The 15519-nt window shown below is 42.9% G+C and overlaps 1 protein-coding gene across 1 annotated transcript; it reads right to left on the bottom strand.

Annotated features, from left to right (window-relative positions):
• Window positions 1-236: 236 nt before the first annotated feature.
• On the bottom strand, window positions 237-15047 carry LOC144932965 (protein lifeguard 2-like). The gene is made up of 12 exons (XM_078857369.1): window positions 14988-15047; window positions 10665-11115; window positions 10244-10332; window positions 10023-10087; window positions 9088-9141; window positions 8519-8569; window positions 7953-7992; window positions 7163-7200; window positions 6864-6951; window positions 6338-6433; window positions 4468-4521; window positions 237-2769 (listed from the first exon to the last, which is right to left on the bottom strand). The coding sequence occupies exons 2-12, from the start codon at window positions 11068-11070 to the stop codon at window positions 2623-2625; spliced, it is 1128 nt and encodes a 375-aa protein (XP_078713495.1). The 5' UTR covers window positions 11071-11115; window positions 14988-15047; the 3' UTR covers window positions 237-2622.
• Window positions 15048-15519: the final 472 nt, after the last annotated feature.

Here is a 15519-nt window from a genome sequence, read left to right as displayed (position 1 = left end):
TCTGTTCAAGTATAATTTAGCAATAGGAAAAATATAGGCTTTAAAAATTAAGATGTTGATCAAACCGTGTTTCTTTATTTGAATAACCCTTTAGTTATTATAATTATTGTAACGGGTTCTAATTCCATATAATGGGTTTCATTTCAGCTTCTTAATATATGCCGTGAACACACATTCTTTGGAAGTAAAAACATCTCAGAATCAAAATTGAGCCAAATGACAAGAGTTATTCGCGATTAAGTCATCCAACAGTTTAATACACAACATCAGTTTTGAAATAACAGTGACTTTACATTGACTCATTATTTTCATATGAGCACAGCCAATGTAAATGCAGCAAGCTGCATCATTCAGTCTCAATATAGACCCCACAACATGTATAATGGTGTGACGACTACAACAGATAACAGTTGGGCAGATCTGTCGATTGATATTCTTGGAGCCAAGTGACTGATTAAAAAATGCAGCTGCTACATTTAATTTCTACCACCAAGAATAATTTACCTGTAAAGTCATACTATACGGCAAGAAAAAAATCTCAAGTTAAATTTCACATCTTTAACAGGGCTCTGTTATATTCAATTGGAAAAAGCAACCCCATGCCTACTGATCCACACATCATTTCACATTCAACCACCTATTCATTGGGTCTTTTTGGTAAAGTCACATAGATGGTTCATAGAAAATAACAAAACTACGACATCAGGAGGATGACGATCGTTTGTGTTTGGATCGAAACGTAGTTTTTTGTTCTACTCTTCGAACCATCTACGTGACTTTACCGAAAGACCCGATGAATATGAATTCCTGCAGTCACGAAAGCTTTAAGTCATTATTCAACCACCTGTTGATTGATGTTAAAAGTGGGACTGTGGCTCATAAGGGCCTGGAGTTGCTCATCACTGAACCTATGCCATATCTACACCAGGAACACTTTCATAATGCATTGCACAGTTTACATAGCTTATCTCGGTCTTGAGACTGGCTTTAGTGTATCAGCATGCAGTACCTGTAGAAGTGTAAATCTAGCCTCTACTGACAAAATAAGTGCATCACGATGCAAGGAAGTTATGCATGTCTAATATCGGGTTGTGCACCCCAAACACTGGTGCGTGTGGGTGACGATCTAAGCTGAGAAGCATAATAGCATGAAGTGGTCTATTCAAACGTGGTTGTTGTCTACTGCACTTGTGAAGCCATTCACAGCAGGAAACGCTCTGCCTTAAATGCAATGGCAAAATGCCATCTCAAAAGAAATTATGCCTTTGGGTTGACTAGACTGCTTCTTCTGGGTGTTTAAATTACTTCTCATCATGCTAGGGACTGGGGAGGAATGGGCAAGGGGATTTAAGATAGGTATCGGCCATGACAAGTGTACAAGATTTGTACCATAAAGTTAGCAGTGTGTATTTCATCTGGCTGCAAAACAGATTGATTCACACAACACTCTTGCTTTCTACGAGGCACGTAATAAAAGCTTGTCCCACCCCAGCATCTTGTTAACATCCACCCACCACCAGCACATACTAGTTAACCCGTTGTGCTCATTTGTCAATTAAAACCTCCGAAAAAAATCACTGGGACTTTGGATAAGCAGAGAACCCCAATATACATAAGATTCATTATTACACTGCACAGCTGCTTATCTGCAGAAGTCCATGCCAAAATTACATTTGACTAGGAAAAAGTGACAGGGTATGGATCTGACGGGGTTGTCCCGAGGTCTCGGATGCTAAATGAATCTCGCACGAACTAAAACAAACGTCACCTGCTTCATTGAAGTGGTCTTCGATATGGGGTGAATGAGCATATTTCTCTAAATTGACAATAAACACCACAGAGCAACATCAGTGATCGGAAAGATTTCTGAATTTGTTCCAAGCAACCAAAATGTTTGATCAGGCTAAGATTTGTTTTTTTTATTTTGTGAGCACACTTCAAGCTCAAGGGTATACTTCAGTTTGCATGTGTATGTATGAATTTTAAGTAAACTTAATCAATGGCACTACTACCCTCTCGACATATACGTTCTTCAGTAAGTCAAACAAATAAAGTAATATAAATTAAATGTAACCAAGTGGACAACTGCATAAAACACAAGGCCTACAGTACCAATTCATGTCTTAAGCTACTACAAGTAGGATTTTTGAAATTATAAACATCGATAAACACGCTGCATGTTTTACAAATGCTGTAATGACAATGCTGGTATGTTGGAGATATATATATTTGCTTATTCCAGTTGCACGAATGATAAGCCTTGCATTAATTCGCTGAACAATAATATCTCTAGAGTATAAACACTGAGACTTAAACATTAGCACTACATCCTTCAAACTACACATGTGGCTCACCACAACTCCCATCGGACAATCCCATATACTAACAGATACATTTTACTACCACATCCGAATGAGGACAATTTTATACACAAGCTCCCCTCTGGTGGTCGAAAGTACTGGCCAGGAACAACTGGAGTGGGTGAATGAGGGGTAGTAAGTACCGGAAATTGCTACTTATGCTTGTACATGACAACACCTGATCAACTGATGGACTGACCAGCAGGCATGCACCTTGCACGCAGGTAGTAGGGCATGGCAAGTGGAGGAGCTAAGATGGCGGTCAATCGCGAGTACCGAAGAGCTGCAGCATGAAGGTGAAGATGTACACAATGTCCATGTAGAGGCTGAGCGCGCCATAAACATGCTCCTCGGGGCTGATCGAGTGTCGCCGGTTGCCCAGCAACAGCTGTGTGTCGAAGGCCAGGAACTGCAAAGGCGTGTGGAAGAAAAGTAAGGAAGAGGTGACCAGCAAGAACATTTGCTGTGAATTCAATTAAGAGCTTATTGCAAAAAAAAAGTTGGGAGTAAAGAATTATTGATGAATGTGTGCCATAGCTTGTTAGAGGGAGCAACTGAAAGGAGACAGCTCATTAAGATGCATAGCAGTGATTGACTGGCTGCAAATGTAGGTGCGGAACAGACGCCAGGCAGACCGGAGATTGAGACGATGAGGAGGGGGTTATATACGGGAGAGTGAGAGAAAGTGGAGTTTGTCGCAGTGAAGAGAAGAGGAAAGATAGAGAAGCTAGCAGAGCGTATAGCTAGCAGTGGAGAAGCTAGCAGAGTATATAGTGGAAGGTTAGCAGTAGAGAAGCTAGCAGAAGATATAGTGAGATGCTAGCAGTGGAGAAGCTATCCGAGTGTATAGTAATAGGCTAGCAGTGGAGAGGCTAGCGGAGTGTACGGTGGGAAGTTATCAGTGTGTAGTGGTAGGCCAGCAGCAGAGAGAGCAAAGTGAGCGGAGCGTGACAGGCAGGATAGCAGTGGAGAGACTAGGAGAGTGAGAGAGAGAACCGGCTAGCAGTGGAGAGGCTAGGAGAGTGAGAGAGAGGAAGCAAGCCGTGGAGAGTCTGAGAGAGAAAGGGGGGGGGGGGCGGAGTGAGCTAAGTGAGCGGAGCGTGACAGGCAGGCTAGCAGTGGAGAGACTAGGAGAGTGAGAGACAGAACAGGCTAGCAGTGGAGAGACTAGGAAAGTGAGAGAGAGAACAGGCTAGCAGTGGAGAGACTAAGTGAGTGAGAGACAGAACATGCTAGCAGTGGAGAGACTAGGAAAGTGAGAGAGAGAACAGGCTAGCAGTGGAGAGACTAGGAAAGTGAGAGAGAACAGGCTAGCAGTGGAGAGATTAGGAGAGAGAGAGAACAGGCTAGCAGTGAAGAGGCTAGGAGAGTGAGAGAGAGAACAGGCTAGCAGTGGAGAGACTAGGAAAGTGAGATAGAAAACAGGCTAGCAGTGGAGAGGCAACGAGAGTGAGAAAGAGGAAGCAAGCTGTGGAGAGTCTGAGAGAAAGAGGGGGAGCAGAGCGAAGCAGGCGAGCAGCGCAAGTGGGAAAACAAGACGAAATTATGGGGTGTTGAACGCGAAGAGATCTGTTAAATAAAAGTGACACAGGAGAAAAAGAACAAGTGGTCCACGTGAAATAAAAACACTGCACTTGTAATCGGTAACCTTCAACATCAATGGATTGCATGAAATGGCACAACATGCAGTCCATGTAGCAGGTGTAAATATGCTCAAAACTGAAAAAAGTGCACCCCGATGCCATGAAGTTACACAACGTTCTACTCCAGCCCAAAGGTATGCACGTCTATTATCACATTCTATTCCCCAACACTTGTACGTGTGGGTGGCTCTCATGAAATTTTACTTTTAGTTTTCATGCGGCACAATAACCAACATCAATACAAAAAATAAAAGCAATGCAACGTAATATATCTAATGGGCACATTCACAATGCAATCACCGTGCAAAATCTGCAGATTAGTAATTTTGCATATCAAGTTAGACAAGAAAGTATTATGAGAAGATAGGTCTTTGCATATTTGGCGAAGCTGGAACAGATTATAAACATAATATTTGATTTTCTGCCTCTAGGGATATGGCAGGACATGAGGATCAAAAGCTCACCAAAGTGAAAACCACAGCGCCCAGGCCTGCATATACCGTCTGTATCCAGGGGATCTGCGGACACACGTGGCTCATCCCTTACAACAACTCCTGGTTTACGATATTATATAACACATTCCGCAGTTACGGCATATGCTTCACAAGCCAAAACAACATATTTTGAAAGGTAACCTATAGCTACAAAATCGTACATCCTTTATTTGTCAATCAGATGCTGGATAAGAGTCTCCCCATTCCTGTGTGGGTCATGAAGACTATGTGACCACATTTCATCACACTTCAGTGTGGGTTCATAAACGTGGTGAATATAGATCTGGAAGCATAAACATACAGTTCAACAACAATAGCATATGTATGACTATGTAATTACCTCTTGATTTGAAGCTTTCGTGACTGCAGGAATCCATACTCTTTGGTTCTTTCGGTAAAGTCACGTAGGTAGAAAAATAAAATAAAAAATAATATCACGACGTATCGATCGCAACACAAGTGGTCGTCCTCAGGCGGAAAAAAATGAACCAGCAGTGGAACTGCTGAACCAGCGAGAGAGCTGTTACAACAAGAGGTTATTTACGTGGCGATTGGCAAGCAAGCGGAGTCTGAGCTGGAAAGGAATTTTATCCCCGGACGTAAGCACATCAGTTGTGTTAATGGGGTAGATTAGGGAGAGAGAGATTAACATGAAATAAGCTTCCGTCGCAGCATAAGAGTATCATCCCAGCATATGTGCACAACAGCAGTTTTAATGGGAGATTAGCACTATGTTGATGGGAGAGATTAGGCAGAGAGATTAGGGGGATTAGCAAGTTAATGTCATGTCTATGTGTAACACAAGCTGCGGCGCTGCCAACTGCGCTGCGAGGCAAGCGCATCCACGCAAGAGAACCACCGCAACGGTGGTCACGCCAGTGAGACACAAAGCCCATCACACAGCCAGAACCATCGATATATCGACTCTCTGAGTTGCATTGCCGTGTTAGGTGCCTCTGCATTAACGGGCTGGGGTCTCACTAACATGGCCACTTCTGTTCCCTTCGCCTCGATGTATCGATGGTTCTGGCTGTGTGATGGGCTTTGTGACACACTGGCATGACCACCATTGCGGTGGTTCTCGTGTGTGGACGCGCTTGCCTCACAGCGCAGTTGGCAGCGCCGCAGCTTGTGTTACACAGACATAACATTAACTTACTAATCCCCCTAATCTCTACCATTAACATAGTGCTAATCTCCCATTTACTCTGCTGTTGTGCGCATATGCGGGGATGATACTCATATGCGGCGACGGAAGCTCATTTCATGCTAATCTCTCTCTCCCTAATCCGTTAACACAACTGACGTGCTTGCGTCCAGGGATGGAATACCTTCCCAGCTCAGACCCCGCTTGCTTGCCCAATGCCACATAAATAACCTCTTGTTGTAACAGCTCTCTCGCTAGTTCAGCAATTCCACTGCTGGATATTTTTTCCGCCTGAGGACGACCGCTTGTGTTGCGATCGAAACGTCGAAATATATGAATTTTCGTTTTTTTTTCCTACGTGACTTTACCTAAAGAACCAAAGAGTATGTAATTACCTGCATAGTTTTGCTACACTTTAAAATGTTATTCATAATAAAAGCAAGTGATATTTAATATCAACTACTGTATGAGTCAGGAAGAATGTCAATATTTGTTATGAAAACAGCATTTTTATTATATGAATGACACTAAGACAGGCTAACCTTGAAATGGAATGACAACCCTACCATTAGAGATAACTTCTTGTTTGACATTGTTCTCGAAACTAAACTACGTGTAGATGTGTTAGAGGACAATATTGGCCACATCAGTCAGTCCCTATGGTATAGAATGCATGCTATGTGTTGGACTCACGTATCCAAATGGCACAGTGAAGACAGCCACCAGCCCAGTCAGGAGGAGAGCCATGGACAATACGAACATGAGGCCGTGGCATGATGTGAAGTCAAACTGTAGAAACGCATGCACACACGCATAATCTCAAACCAATGTGCTGCGATGCAGTGACAAGATTTAAGATGCGTATCAACATCTAATAAACTGTATATTAATCTTAACCTACAACTTGGAGATATCTATAATTAAAATATTCTCAGAATTTAATGCTGTGGACTTAATTTTCAGCCCTTTGCCAAGGCAATGCTGGATGCAGACCTCCCCATGTCATGGGTGTTGTTTGACTATATTTCACCACGTTGGTCAGTGCGGGTTGGCACCTCGGAACTGGTACAGATATCACTCTCCACTGATGACAGCCACGGTCGGGAATACAAATTCAAGTTGCCAGGTTCATAGCACATTGTGTGAGCCCACCGTGCAACTGTTCAATCCCAGTTGCGAACTTATGGGAACACAAATTAAAAAAAAGGCCAAACTGTACCTTGGTCTGGAAGCAGAAGAGGGTGACTGCTGCACACACCATTGCCGTGATGCCCAGACACATGAGAACCGACTTGGTACTGTAGTAACTGCTCACACCCAGCATGACAGATTTACAACATCAGTACCTTTGTCTTCAAAAATAGGGCTTGTGAAAAAAGATAAGCGTGTGTAGTACATCATACAATGTTGACAATTTATATTTAGTCTTTTTTTATATGAGAATTATGCTGCAAGAGTGTGAGTATAGAGCAATGCAATTTAATTGGGGGTATGCATGAGTGTTCAGATTCTGAGCACCTGGCTAGCATCCCCGTCATGTAAGCCATGGCCAGCGTCTGTTAAGGGGTGGGGGAGGTACATTGATACAGGACTCTTTAATGCGTTCAACAAAAGCCTTGGTCTCTCAGGGCCCACTGTGGTCATCTGGATATGCATCCAGTCATCACCGTGTGCTATTCAGCAGACATAAACAGCATATTTAATACATTTTCAATACACAAATTTGATTATTACGCCTGTTTACCCAGGAAAGCCTCACCGAATCTCAAAATTATTTTTCAGGAGGGTCCTACTAAGTAGGAGGTGATATTACAATTTAATTAGTAAAAAGTATCATCTTTATAAACCATGAAGATTGCTTGTGTTGCGATCGAAACGTCGTGATTTGTTTTATATTATTTCTTTACCGAAAGAACCAAAGAGTATGGATTCCTGGAGTCACGAAAGCTTTAAATCAAGATTTATAAACCATTTTTTTTCCCCAAATGAATAAAGCAGCATATAAACAAATGCAAAGTCAACTATTAACGTTATGTAAACACTTTCTGAAATACTTATTAAATATTCACAACACATTCAGGCCAATTTGTATAACAAACAATATTTTCACACGAAATTTGTAATCTTGGTTTATAAATTAACTAAATCATATAACTGACATTTTTTGCAACCATTTTTCATCACCTGGTGTTTGATATAACATGTTTAAATAAAATAATACACTTTATTAATTCATTAACTGTCTTGATAAAAAATCTCAAAGTATCCCGAATATCATGAATTAAAATAATAAAACCAAAGTACTTACAAACACAGACAGCAAGATGTAGTTGAGAGGAAACATTCTCCTGTCAAAATATAAAACGATCATATATTTTAATGCTTTACAAATAAGGTTTTGTATATTTTCTCCATACTTTATTTCAACTGTGCTTTTAGAATTATGTAATGAGACAAAGACTATATTCAGAAGGCATGCAGAGCAGAACATAGTGTGCGTCAGAGTACACGTGTGGAAAACGTTAACAGGACTTTGCCAGAAATGCTTTTAATTGGCCATATCAGAAGGGGTTACACTTTCCCATACAACCTGAGGCTACTTGTCACTTTTCAGTCAATCTCATATTGTTCTCACAGCCAGAATAACCAAATTAATTTTCTCAAGAGCTGCGATTTCACCAAATTAAGGGCAAAACATTTTACATGGCATTTTTGTGCAGTCATTGGTGACGATGCTGAGCCTACACTTGAGAACCCAATTTAACCACTGGTGGCTGTCTATAATTCAAACCCAGAATCTCAGCAGCATCCAGCATATTTTTACACGTTCAAATTATGAAACGCTCCCCGAATATGCAAAATCTAAATTCTAACCTTGCCTTGGTACAGCAAATGAGCACCAGGTACGTGACGAAGAACACGCCACTAGGGAGAAGACACGGGGAACAGTCATTGACACACACTGATCACGCAAACATAAATTCACCTCCCAGACTGCTTGATAGTGAGTGCTAGTGACATGAGGCAATGACAAAAGATGATCTCACCGACACTTTATTAACCTTTTTTACTTAGCTATGTTCAAATTAGTATTCATATATTAAATTTAGTCTACATTTGTTCTTATAATTGTATTTAGTTATATTCGACATCACCTGATGTAATCCAGGTCTCCTTTGCTAAAAGAGGGAATTTATCACGTCTCAACAGACCGAAATTTCATCCGATTAAATAAAGGAAATGCATGATACAATACATGATGGTAAATTACATACACAATAATTATGATTATTAAAAGTATCCTCTCAATATTCACACCTTTCTCAGCTAAATTTTCATAGCATCAGTGTTCACTCTCTTACTTAAACATAATAACATTTTAAAACATACCTGTGTATAAAATGTCAGTGTATGTTATTAGCTCACTGAAAATAGCAACTTACTATGAGGTCCAGTAAATAGCTGGCGTCCGTCTCACAAACCTCTCCACTGATTCACTGGAGAAAAGCACAGTAGATTCTATCAGGTTAATGTCTCAGACAATGTAAATATATTTTTTATCACACAACAACGCAAAGTGTGCTTTGTTCGCAATTGTTTTAATGTCAACTGGAATGTGTGTGATATTGTCTACGCTTATGTGCAGTGATTTCAACTAAATACATTTGTTCACGTAATTTTTATGTTAATTGCAGGTACATTATAATAGTTGCAACATGTGTTCCTCAACATTATTTGATATGTATTAACAAGGCATGAAATTAGTTTGAAATTTTCATAATGTTCAATGCTTTTGTCAAGCCACTGGTGGAATGTCGCTCCACACTCTGTACCAGTCCTGGGGGGTTGTGTGACCCCACTTTACAGATAATTTTATAAAACTGCTAATGCAATGTTTTGCTATTAAATTAACTTTACGAGTAACATTAATGTTGGAACCGATATATAAACCACAAATATGAGATCAAAGAGTATTTAAGTGACATTTTAAGCATATGAACAAGGGATGATAACATATTTGAATATTAACTTATATCACCATAATAGTGAATGGCATATGATACGTGAAAAAATGTTGGTTAGATCGTGTGAATAAAATGTAAATCAGAGCTCTAACTCGACAAACTAACATAGCCAAACAAATCAAGTTGTCACGTGCACAAATGTGCCATATGAATTAGTTTTTTTAACAAAAAAACACGATGTTAAAAGAAAGTTTGACAATGGCATATACTGATCACTTGGGAAACGATGCATCAGTCTAGACCTAATGGGGGCAAGCAACTGTCAGCGGCTGCTTAAGACAAAACTGTCAAACAAAGGAAGCACCTCCTGCCACCAGGGCAGAGATACAGGTGATTGCTATGCAAAGGCTCACTTGAAAGTGAACACAGCCACGATGCCAAAAGTGACCAGCAGCTGTAGCATCAGGATGGTGTACACCTGCACACATGCACACAAATGTTTTTTTTTACGACTGAGGCACAATACGAAAATGTAAACGTAAATCCTGCCAGCAAGAATACACGCGAGTACTTAGCGACACATTTGTGGGAAGTGTGTTGCATTATACAAGTGTACACACGCAAACATACATACCTTACGGACGAACACACGGCGCACATTGCGATCATCCCAGGTGCCCATATCCCCATCCTCCTCACCCTCAATGGTAACCCCACCATACCCTAATGGGGTGTTTTTGAATAAGGGATGTAGGGTTGGGGTAAGGTAGACATATAACAGAGAATTGTAGATATAATTTGATATTAAGAGAGGACTCATTGAGGACTACCTTACATTTCTCTCACAATCCAATCTTTAAAGTACATTAGAGCATGGGCACTTATGCCACTATTATAACATATATACACTATACCAAATTAAAAGTGATAAAGCATGTGATAAAAAATAAGAACATGTCATAAACACACATTTTTCCACTTTTTTCCAAATACAAGCAGTGTAAAAAAAATAATGACAGTTTGGCTGGTTAAACCAGCAGGGGCTCCACACTCACCAGGACTCTGCATGCCTCCAAAGGACGGGTGCAGTGGTATGGTGGGGGGTACGAACGGTGGCTGCGGCTGTCCAGGATACCCTCCCTGCTGCTGTGGCGATGGCAGAAAGAACCCAGGGTAGACCCCCTGCTGGGGTGGTGGATAACCTCCTCCCTGGGGGGACGACAACCCTTCAGGCTGCGATTGATGGTATCTCCCAGACTGTGGTGGTGGGTATCCCCCCGGCTGGGGGGAGGGATATCCCCCGGGCTGTGGGACCGGGTACACCCATGGCTGGCCTGCTGGTGGCTGAAAGTTTCCAGGCTGGACGCCAGGGTTGGAGTACGCGCCCGGCTGATAAGGAGGAGGGTATCCCGGCTGGTTGTTGCCGTAATATTCGGGTGGAGGTGCACTGGGTGTGGCCATTGCTAGGTAACAATGGTTTGAATGTGCAGAAACCAGCAACACTGTCTGCAGAGACCAACACACAAACAAAAACACATTAATAGGTCGAACATTGGTGGTAAGAATGTACATTTCATGGTGGCCAAAGTGGCCCTCACCTCCTTACTCCCTGTAAAAGTCAATACAATGGGAGTTGAGTAGTACCCTCTCCATATACAAAGATAGTGTCATACTATATTCGAAACAAAAATTCTGGCTGGCATCCGGCTGATGTCACCGAGGACATCTCTGAGATTGAGATGTTACCCACATCCTACAGCGTTAAGCCTCCCCCTCCTAACATAAAAACCAAGAGAGACGTATAAACACATAGAACTTTTAGAGAAACACTATCATTCACTGCCAGTCAATTAAATACAAAATCAAGGGTCTTATGTGTTAAGTTGAGGAGCAAATAAAACGCAATTTCTGAGGGCATGTGTGATGAATATCTTTCTGAGGGCATGCCTGATGGATATCCAACTTGATGATAAAAGCTTGCCCTCTAATGGACTGATACATGCACCATGGGACAAACTATGACATCAGCCATCATGCAGCATTGCTCTCTTCCAGTTCAATAACTTTCATGGGTTAGCAAGTGTAATAATACAATAACCAGCAGAGCGTGTGATTCACTTTCCCTGGCACTCCTCTGCATGCTAGGTCAGCCAATGGAAACATTTTTAATCGGTGAATTGCTAAACCTCCTCCTAAAGACCAGCCGCACATTGCGGGATACCTAAACAGGCAGCTAGAGGTACCACTAAGTCCGAAGCTCAAACTGTTTTCATGACTCATCATCAGTAGGGCATGTGTGTAATGAGCTTCATGCCCTCGTATCACGGTAAGAGACTTTACTAGAACTTACAAAAACGCAAACGTAAAGGCCTTGGCTAGATAAATGCCACGTATACAACTCGTGAGATTAGTCTCTATCTAGATATGAAGTTTTCGTGACTGCAGGAATCCACACTCTTACGAGGCGCAAGTTAAACAATATTTGCCTACATGCTAACATTAAACTACCAATGTCACCAAGCCAATAAATGTAGGTATTTTTGAGTGCAACAACAGCAAATGAGATTTTAAAAATAAAAATCATATGTAGTACCCCACATCTCGTCGAATCACACGTGTTTGCTTACACTGAGTTCTGTCAATTTACATTCGCGGCATATCCTGGAATAACCAGATACCCATATTTAGAACATGGTGTACATCATATTTATTTTCAGTAACGCATGCTTGTTTCACATTGATACAATTGGTAACGCACTTTTGATAGTGGTTTCTGTATCATCTGCACAGATGGCCACTCACAATCATATACATAATTCCAACATTATCCTCAATCCCCAGACTCGTGGCAAAAACGACCATTCTGGACAATAGAGCTTTTGTGTCTTATCACGTTTACCACTGACCCAACCCCAAGACATTCCTCATTTGTAACACAGAAATATAGCAAGTATTCCACGTAATTATATGGGTTGTACACAACGTTCCCAGCAGGTATTTGCTGGCATACACATGTTGTAGTAAATTAAATGATGTCCCCATGGTGACATTTCACTTCAGCGTATTACATTAAACGAGTGCCCACTGAGACACGTTGTGGTCTCTGAAATGGAGATACAGTACTCTATAAATATTACATTACGAACGACTATAACCAACAAGTAAATAACAATTGTGCACTAAATTAATGAAATAGAATGCTCAAACATACAAATGCAGTACACCTATTAAAAATAGTACTTATACTAAGTTTATTATGAATCATTATAAATCATGAACATTATAAACAATGCCAATTCAGCTCTTTCATTACAATACCAGCGGATACAATGCAAGTGAATACGACAATCAACCCACGTCAATAATATGGCCGATTTCCCTGCCAGAAAACATATTGGGACCAAACTGCAATGAATCCTGATTCCGACGAAACTGGTCCAAAGTTGTCAATAACTGCATCACTGCTGCTGTCAATTAGTCACATTCGCCAAATTTATTTTTTATAATGCAAAACAAGAGAAAGACAACGCACTTCTGCACGAAATGCTAATGTTTTGCATAAACACATTGACTACTGGGTAGCTTTTTACAAATATTATCTTGTTTTAAACTAAACACATTGTAAATTAGGTTATATTATACAAATAGTTCACCCTTTAACGTGCCTTGCTTCACAAGTCATTCTTGACGAGGATTCCCTGGTAATACAGATGTCCTCCTCAGGCGCTATTATCTAGTTTAAATGACTCGCATTAACTACTGAAATCAACGTATGCTGAATGTTTCGGGGCCACGTGGTGAGCAGTGAGTATGCATTGTGAACAAGAACACATTGCTGCGGAGGGAGCTGGTAGGAACGTTGGGTTGCTCTGTCAATGGCCAGGGTCAACGGCGGCGTGGTGTATTCCGCAAATATGGCCCCACCTTCCCTCCCCGCCCCACCCTCCCAGCCCCACCCTCCCTCCCCACCCTCCCAGCCCCACCCTCCATCCCCACCGTCCCTCCCCACCCTCCCCACCCAGCCCCACCCTCCCTCCCCACCAAGCCCCACCCTCCCTCCCTCCCCACCCAGCCCCACCCTCCCTCTCCACCCAGCCCCACTCTCCCTCCCTACCCAACCCCACCTCCCCACTCAGCCCCACCCTCCCTCCCCACCCTACACAGACCCACCCTCCCTCCGCACCCAGCCCCTCCCTCCCCACCCAGCCCCTCCCTGCACGACGGACGGACACAATAATCCCCTGTGGGCAGGTGTAACCAGGAGGTTCCTACCAGTATAATGCGTTTAGTATGTATCTGACTGGGTACAATGTTCATTGCATAAACGCATACAATCCATGGATTTTAAATGTTTGTGTCATGGCGTATGTATGTTGAACTTCTTTCGCACTGCACGTAGCCAAACGTGCTAATGGCTGTGTGTAAAATTTACACCCTGGACACCCTTGAAAATTAGAACCATCTCAAGGTATTATCCAGGTGAAATTTTGAATACAAACAAAAAAAATGCGGACTGACCAACGTGGCAAGTCAAACCAGGTGACCGATACGGTACGGAGAGGCCCTCATCCGCCAACAGTGGCTTTACAAAAAAGGGCTGGACATGTACTTCTCATTAACCCACTGAATTACATCACACGAATGCATGGTAAAGAGATGGCTTCTCTGCTACATGACGGTCAATGCGAGTCACATTTGCAAATTTGATTTGTAACGTTGATAATTACCTGCGTATCGATAATTACATTTTAATGTGCCGTTTTATTGAGGTACTGTATGTCGTCTTGGTGTGGTCTGGGACGAGTTTGCTGCTGTTTTTACTGCCTTGCCCAATCTTGATCAATCAGGCTCAGCTCATAACTTAATTATATTTAGTGACTTGCTTACCATTCTCTAAATTGTGCACTCCTATCGTTGTTTTTCTATCCTTAGCTGTTGTAACCTGCTCACCCGTCCATACTGGACATGAGAGCTTCATGCCTCATCGGATTCCTCCTCCAGCCGCAGCGTTGCTCTATGAGCCCCGTGCAGCTTCGTGTCGAACCCTACTAATCCTCGCGAGTCGCCTCACCATGGCACAGCACTAATCAAATCAAAACTCCACGGAATAGTTAGAAATGTCTTTTAAAATAATACCGGAGGCATATTCAACCCCAACGCCGACCTTCCACAACATTCCAGCAAACGCGCCAGTAACGCCGCTCCCCATTGGTCCGCGGGATAAACAACACAACATTCACGCGCCCGGTGAACAACTAAAAAACCCGCGCAACGACATCAGCTCAGTATGTATTTAACGTGTCTTTAAAATGTGAGGTTATGTGTATATATTTTGTTTTATCGAGTTTGAAGGGGGGAGGAGGGGGGGTTAATCTTACCGGGCGCGTGCGGGCTCGAGTCTGGAGTGACGGGACACCGCGCGGTGGGCGTGTACAGCGTGCGCGTCACTTCCGGAAGACTTCCGGCTCCGCCCCCCCCCACGTGTTTTTTTCTTTTTCGACACGTGGAGTGGTGCTCGGGGGAGCGGTGGCGTAGCGGTTAGCGCGATGTGCGACGAGCCCTATAACACATTCCTGCGGAGGGAGCTGGTAGGAACGTTGGGTTGCTCGGTCAATGGCCTGGGTCAACGGCGGCGTGGTGTATTCCGCAAATATGCCCGATTGTGAGGGCGGGCACAAGCCAGCGTGAGTAGGTTAATCGTTGAGTTTTATAAGGGCACCACGGGGTGACCAGCCCCTCCCCACCCTCCCCACCCAGCCCCTCCCCACCCTCCCCACCCAGCCCCTCCCCACCCTCCCCACCCAGCCCCTCCCCACCCTCCCCACCCAGCCCCTCCCCACCCTCCCCACCCAGCCCCTCCCCACCCTCCCCACCCAGCCCCTCCCCATCCTCCCCACCCAGCCCCTCCCG

The sequence above is a fragment of the Lampetra fluviatilis genome, chromosome 1 (assembly GCF_964198595.1).
Source record: "Lampetra fluviatilis chromosome 1, kcLamFluv1.1, whole genome shotgun sequence".
In the NCBI taxonomy this organism is placed as follows: Eukaryota; Metazoa; Chordata; class Hyperoartia; order Petromyzontiformes; family Petromyzontidae; genus Lampetra; species Lampetra fluviatilis.
The sequence above is the reverse complement of the archived record's forward strand: the minus strand, read 5'-3'. Positions and strand labels throughout refer to the sequence as shown.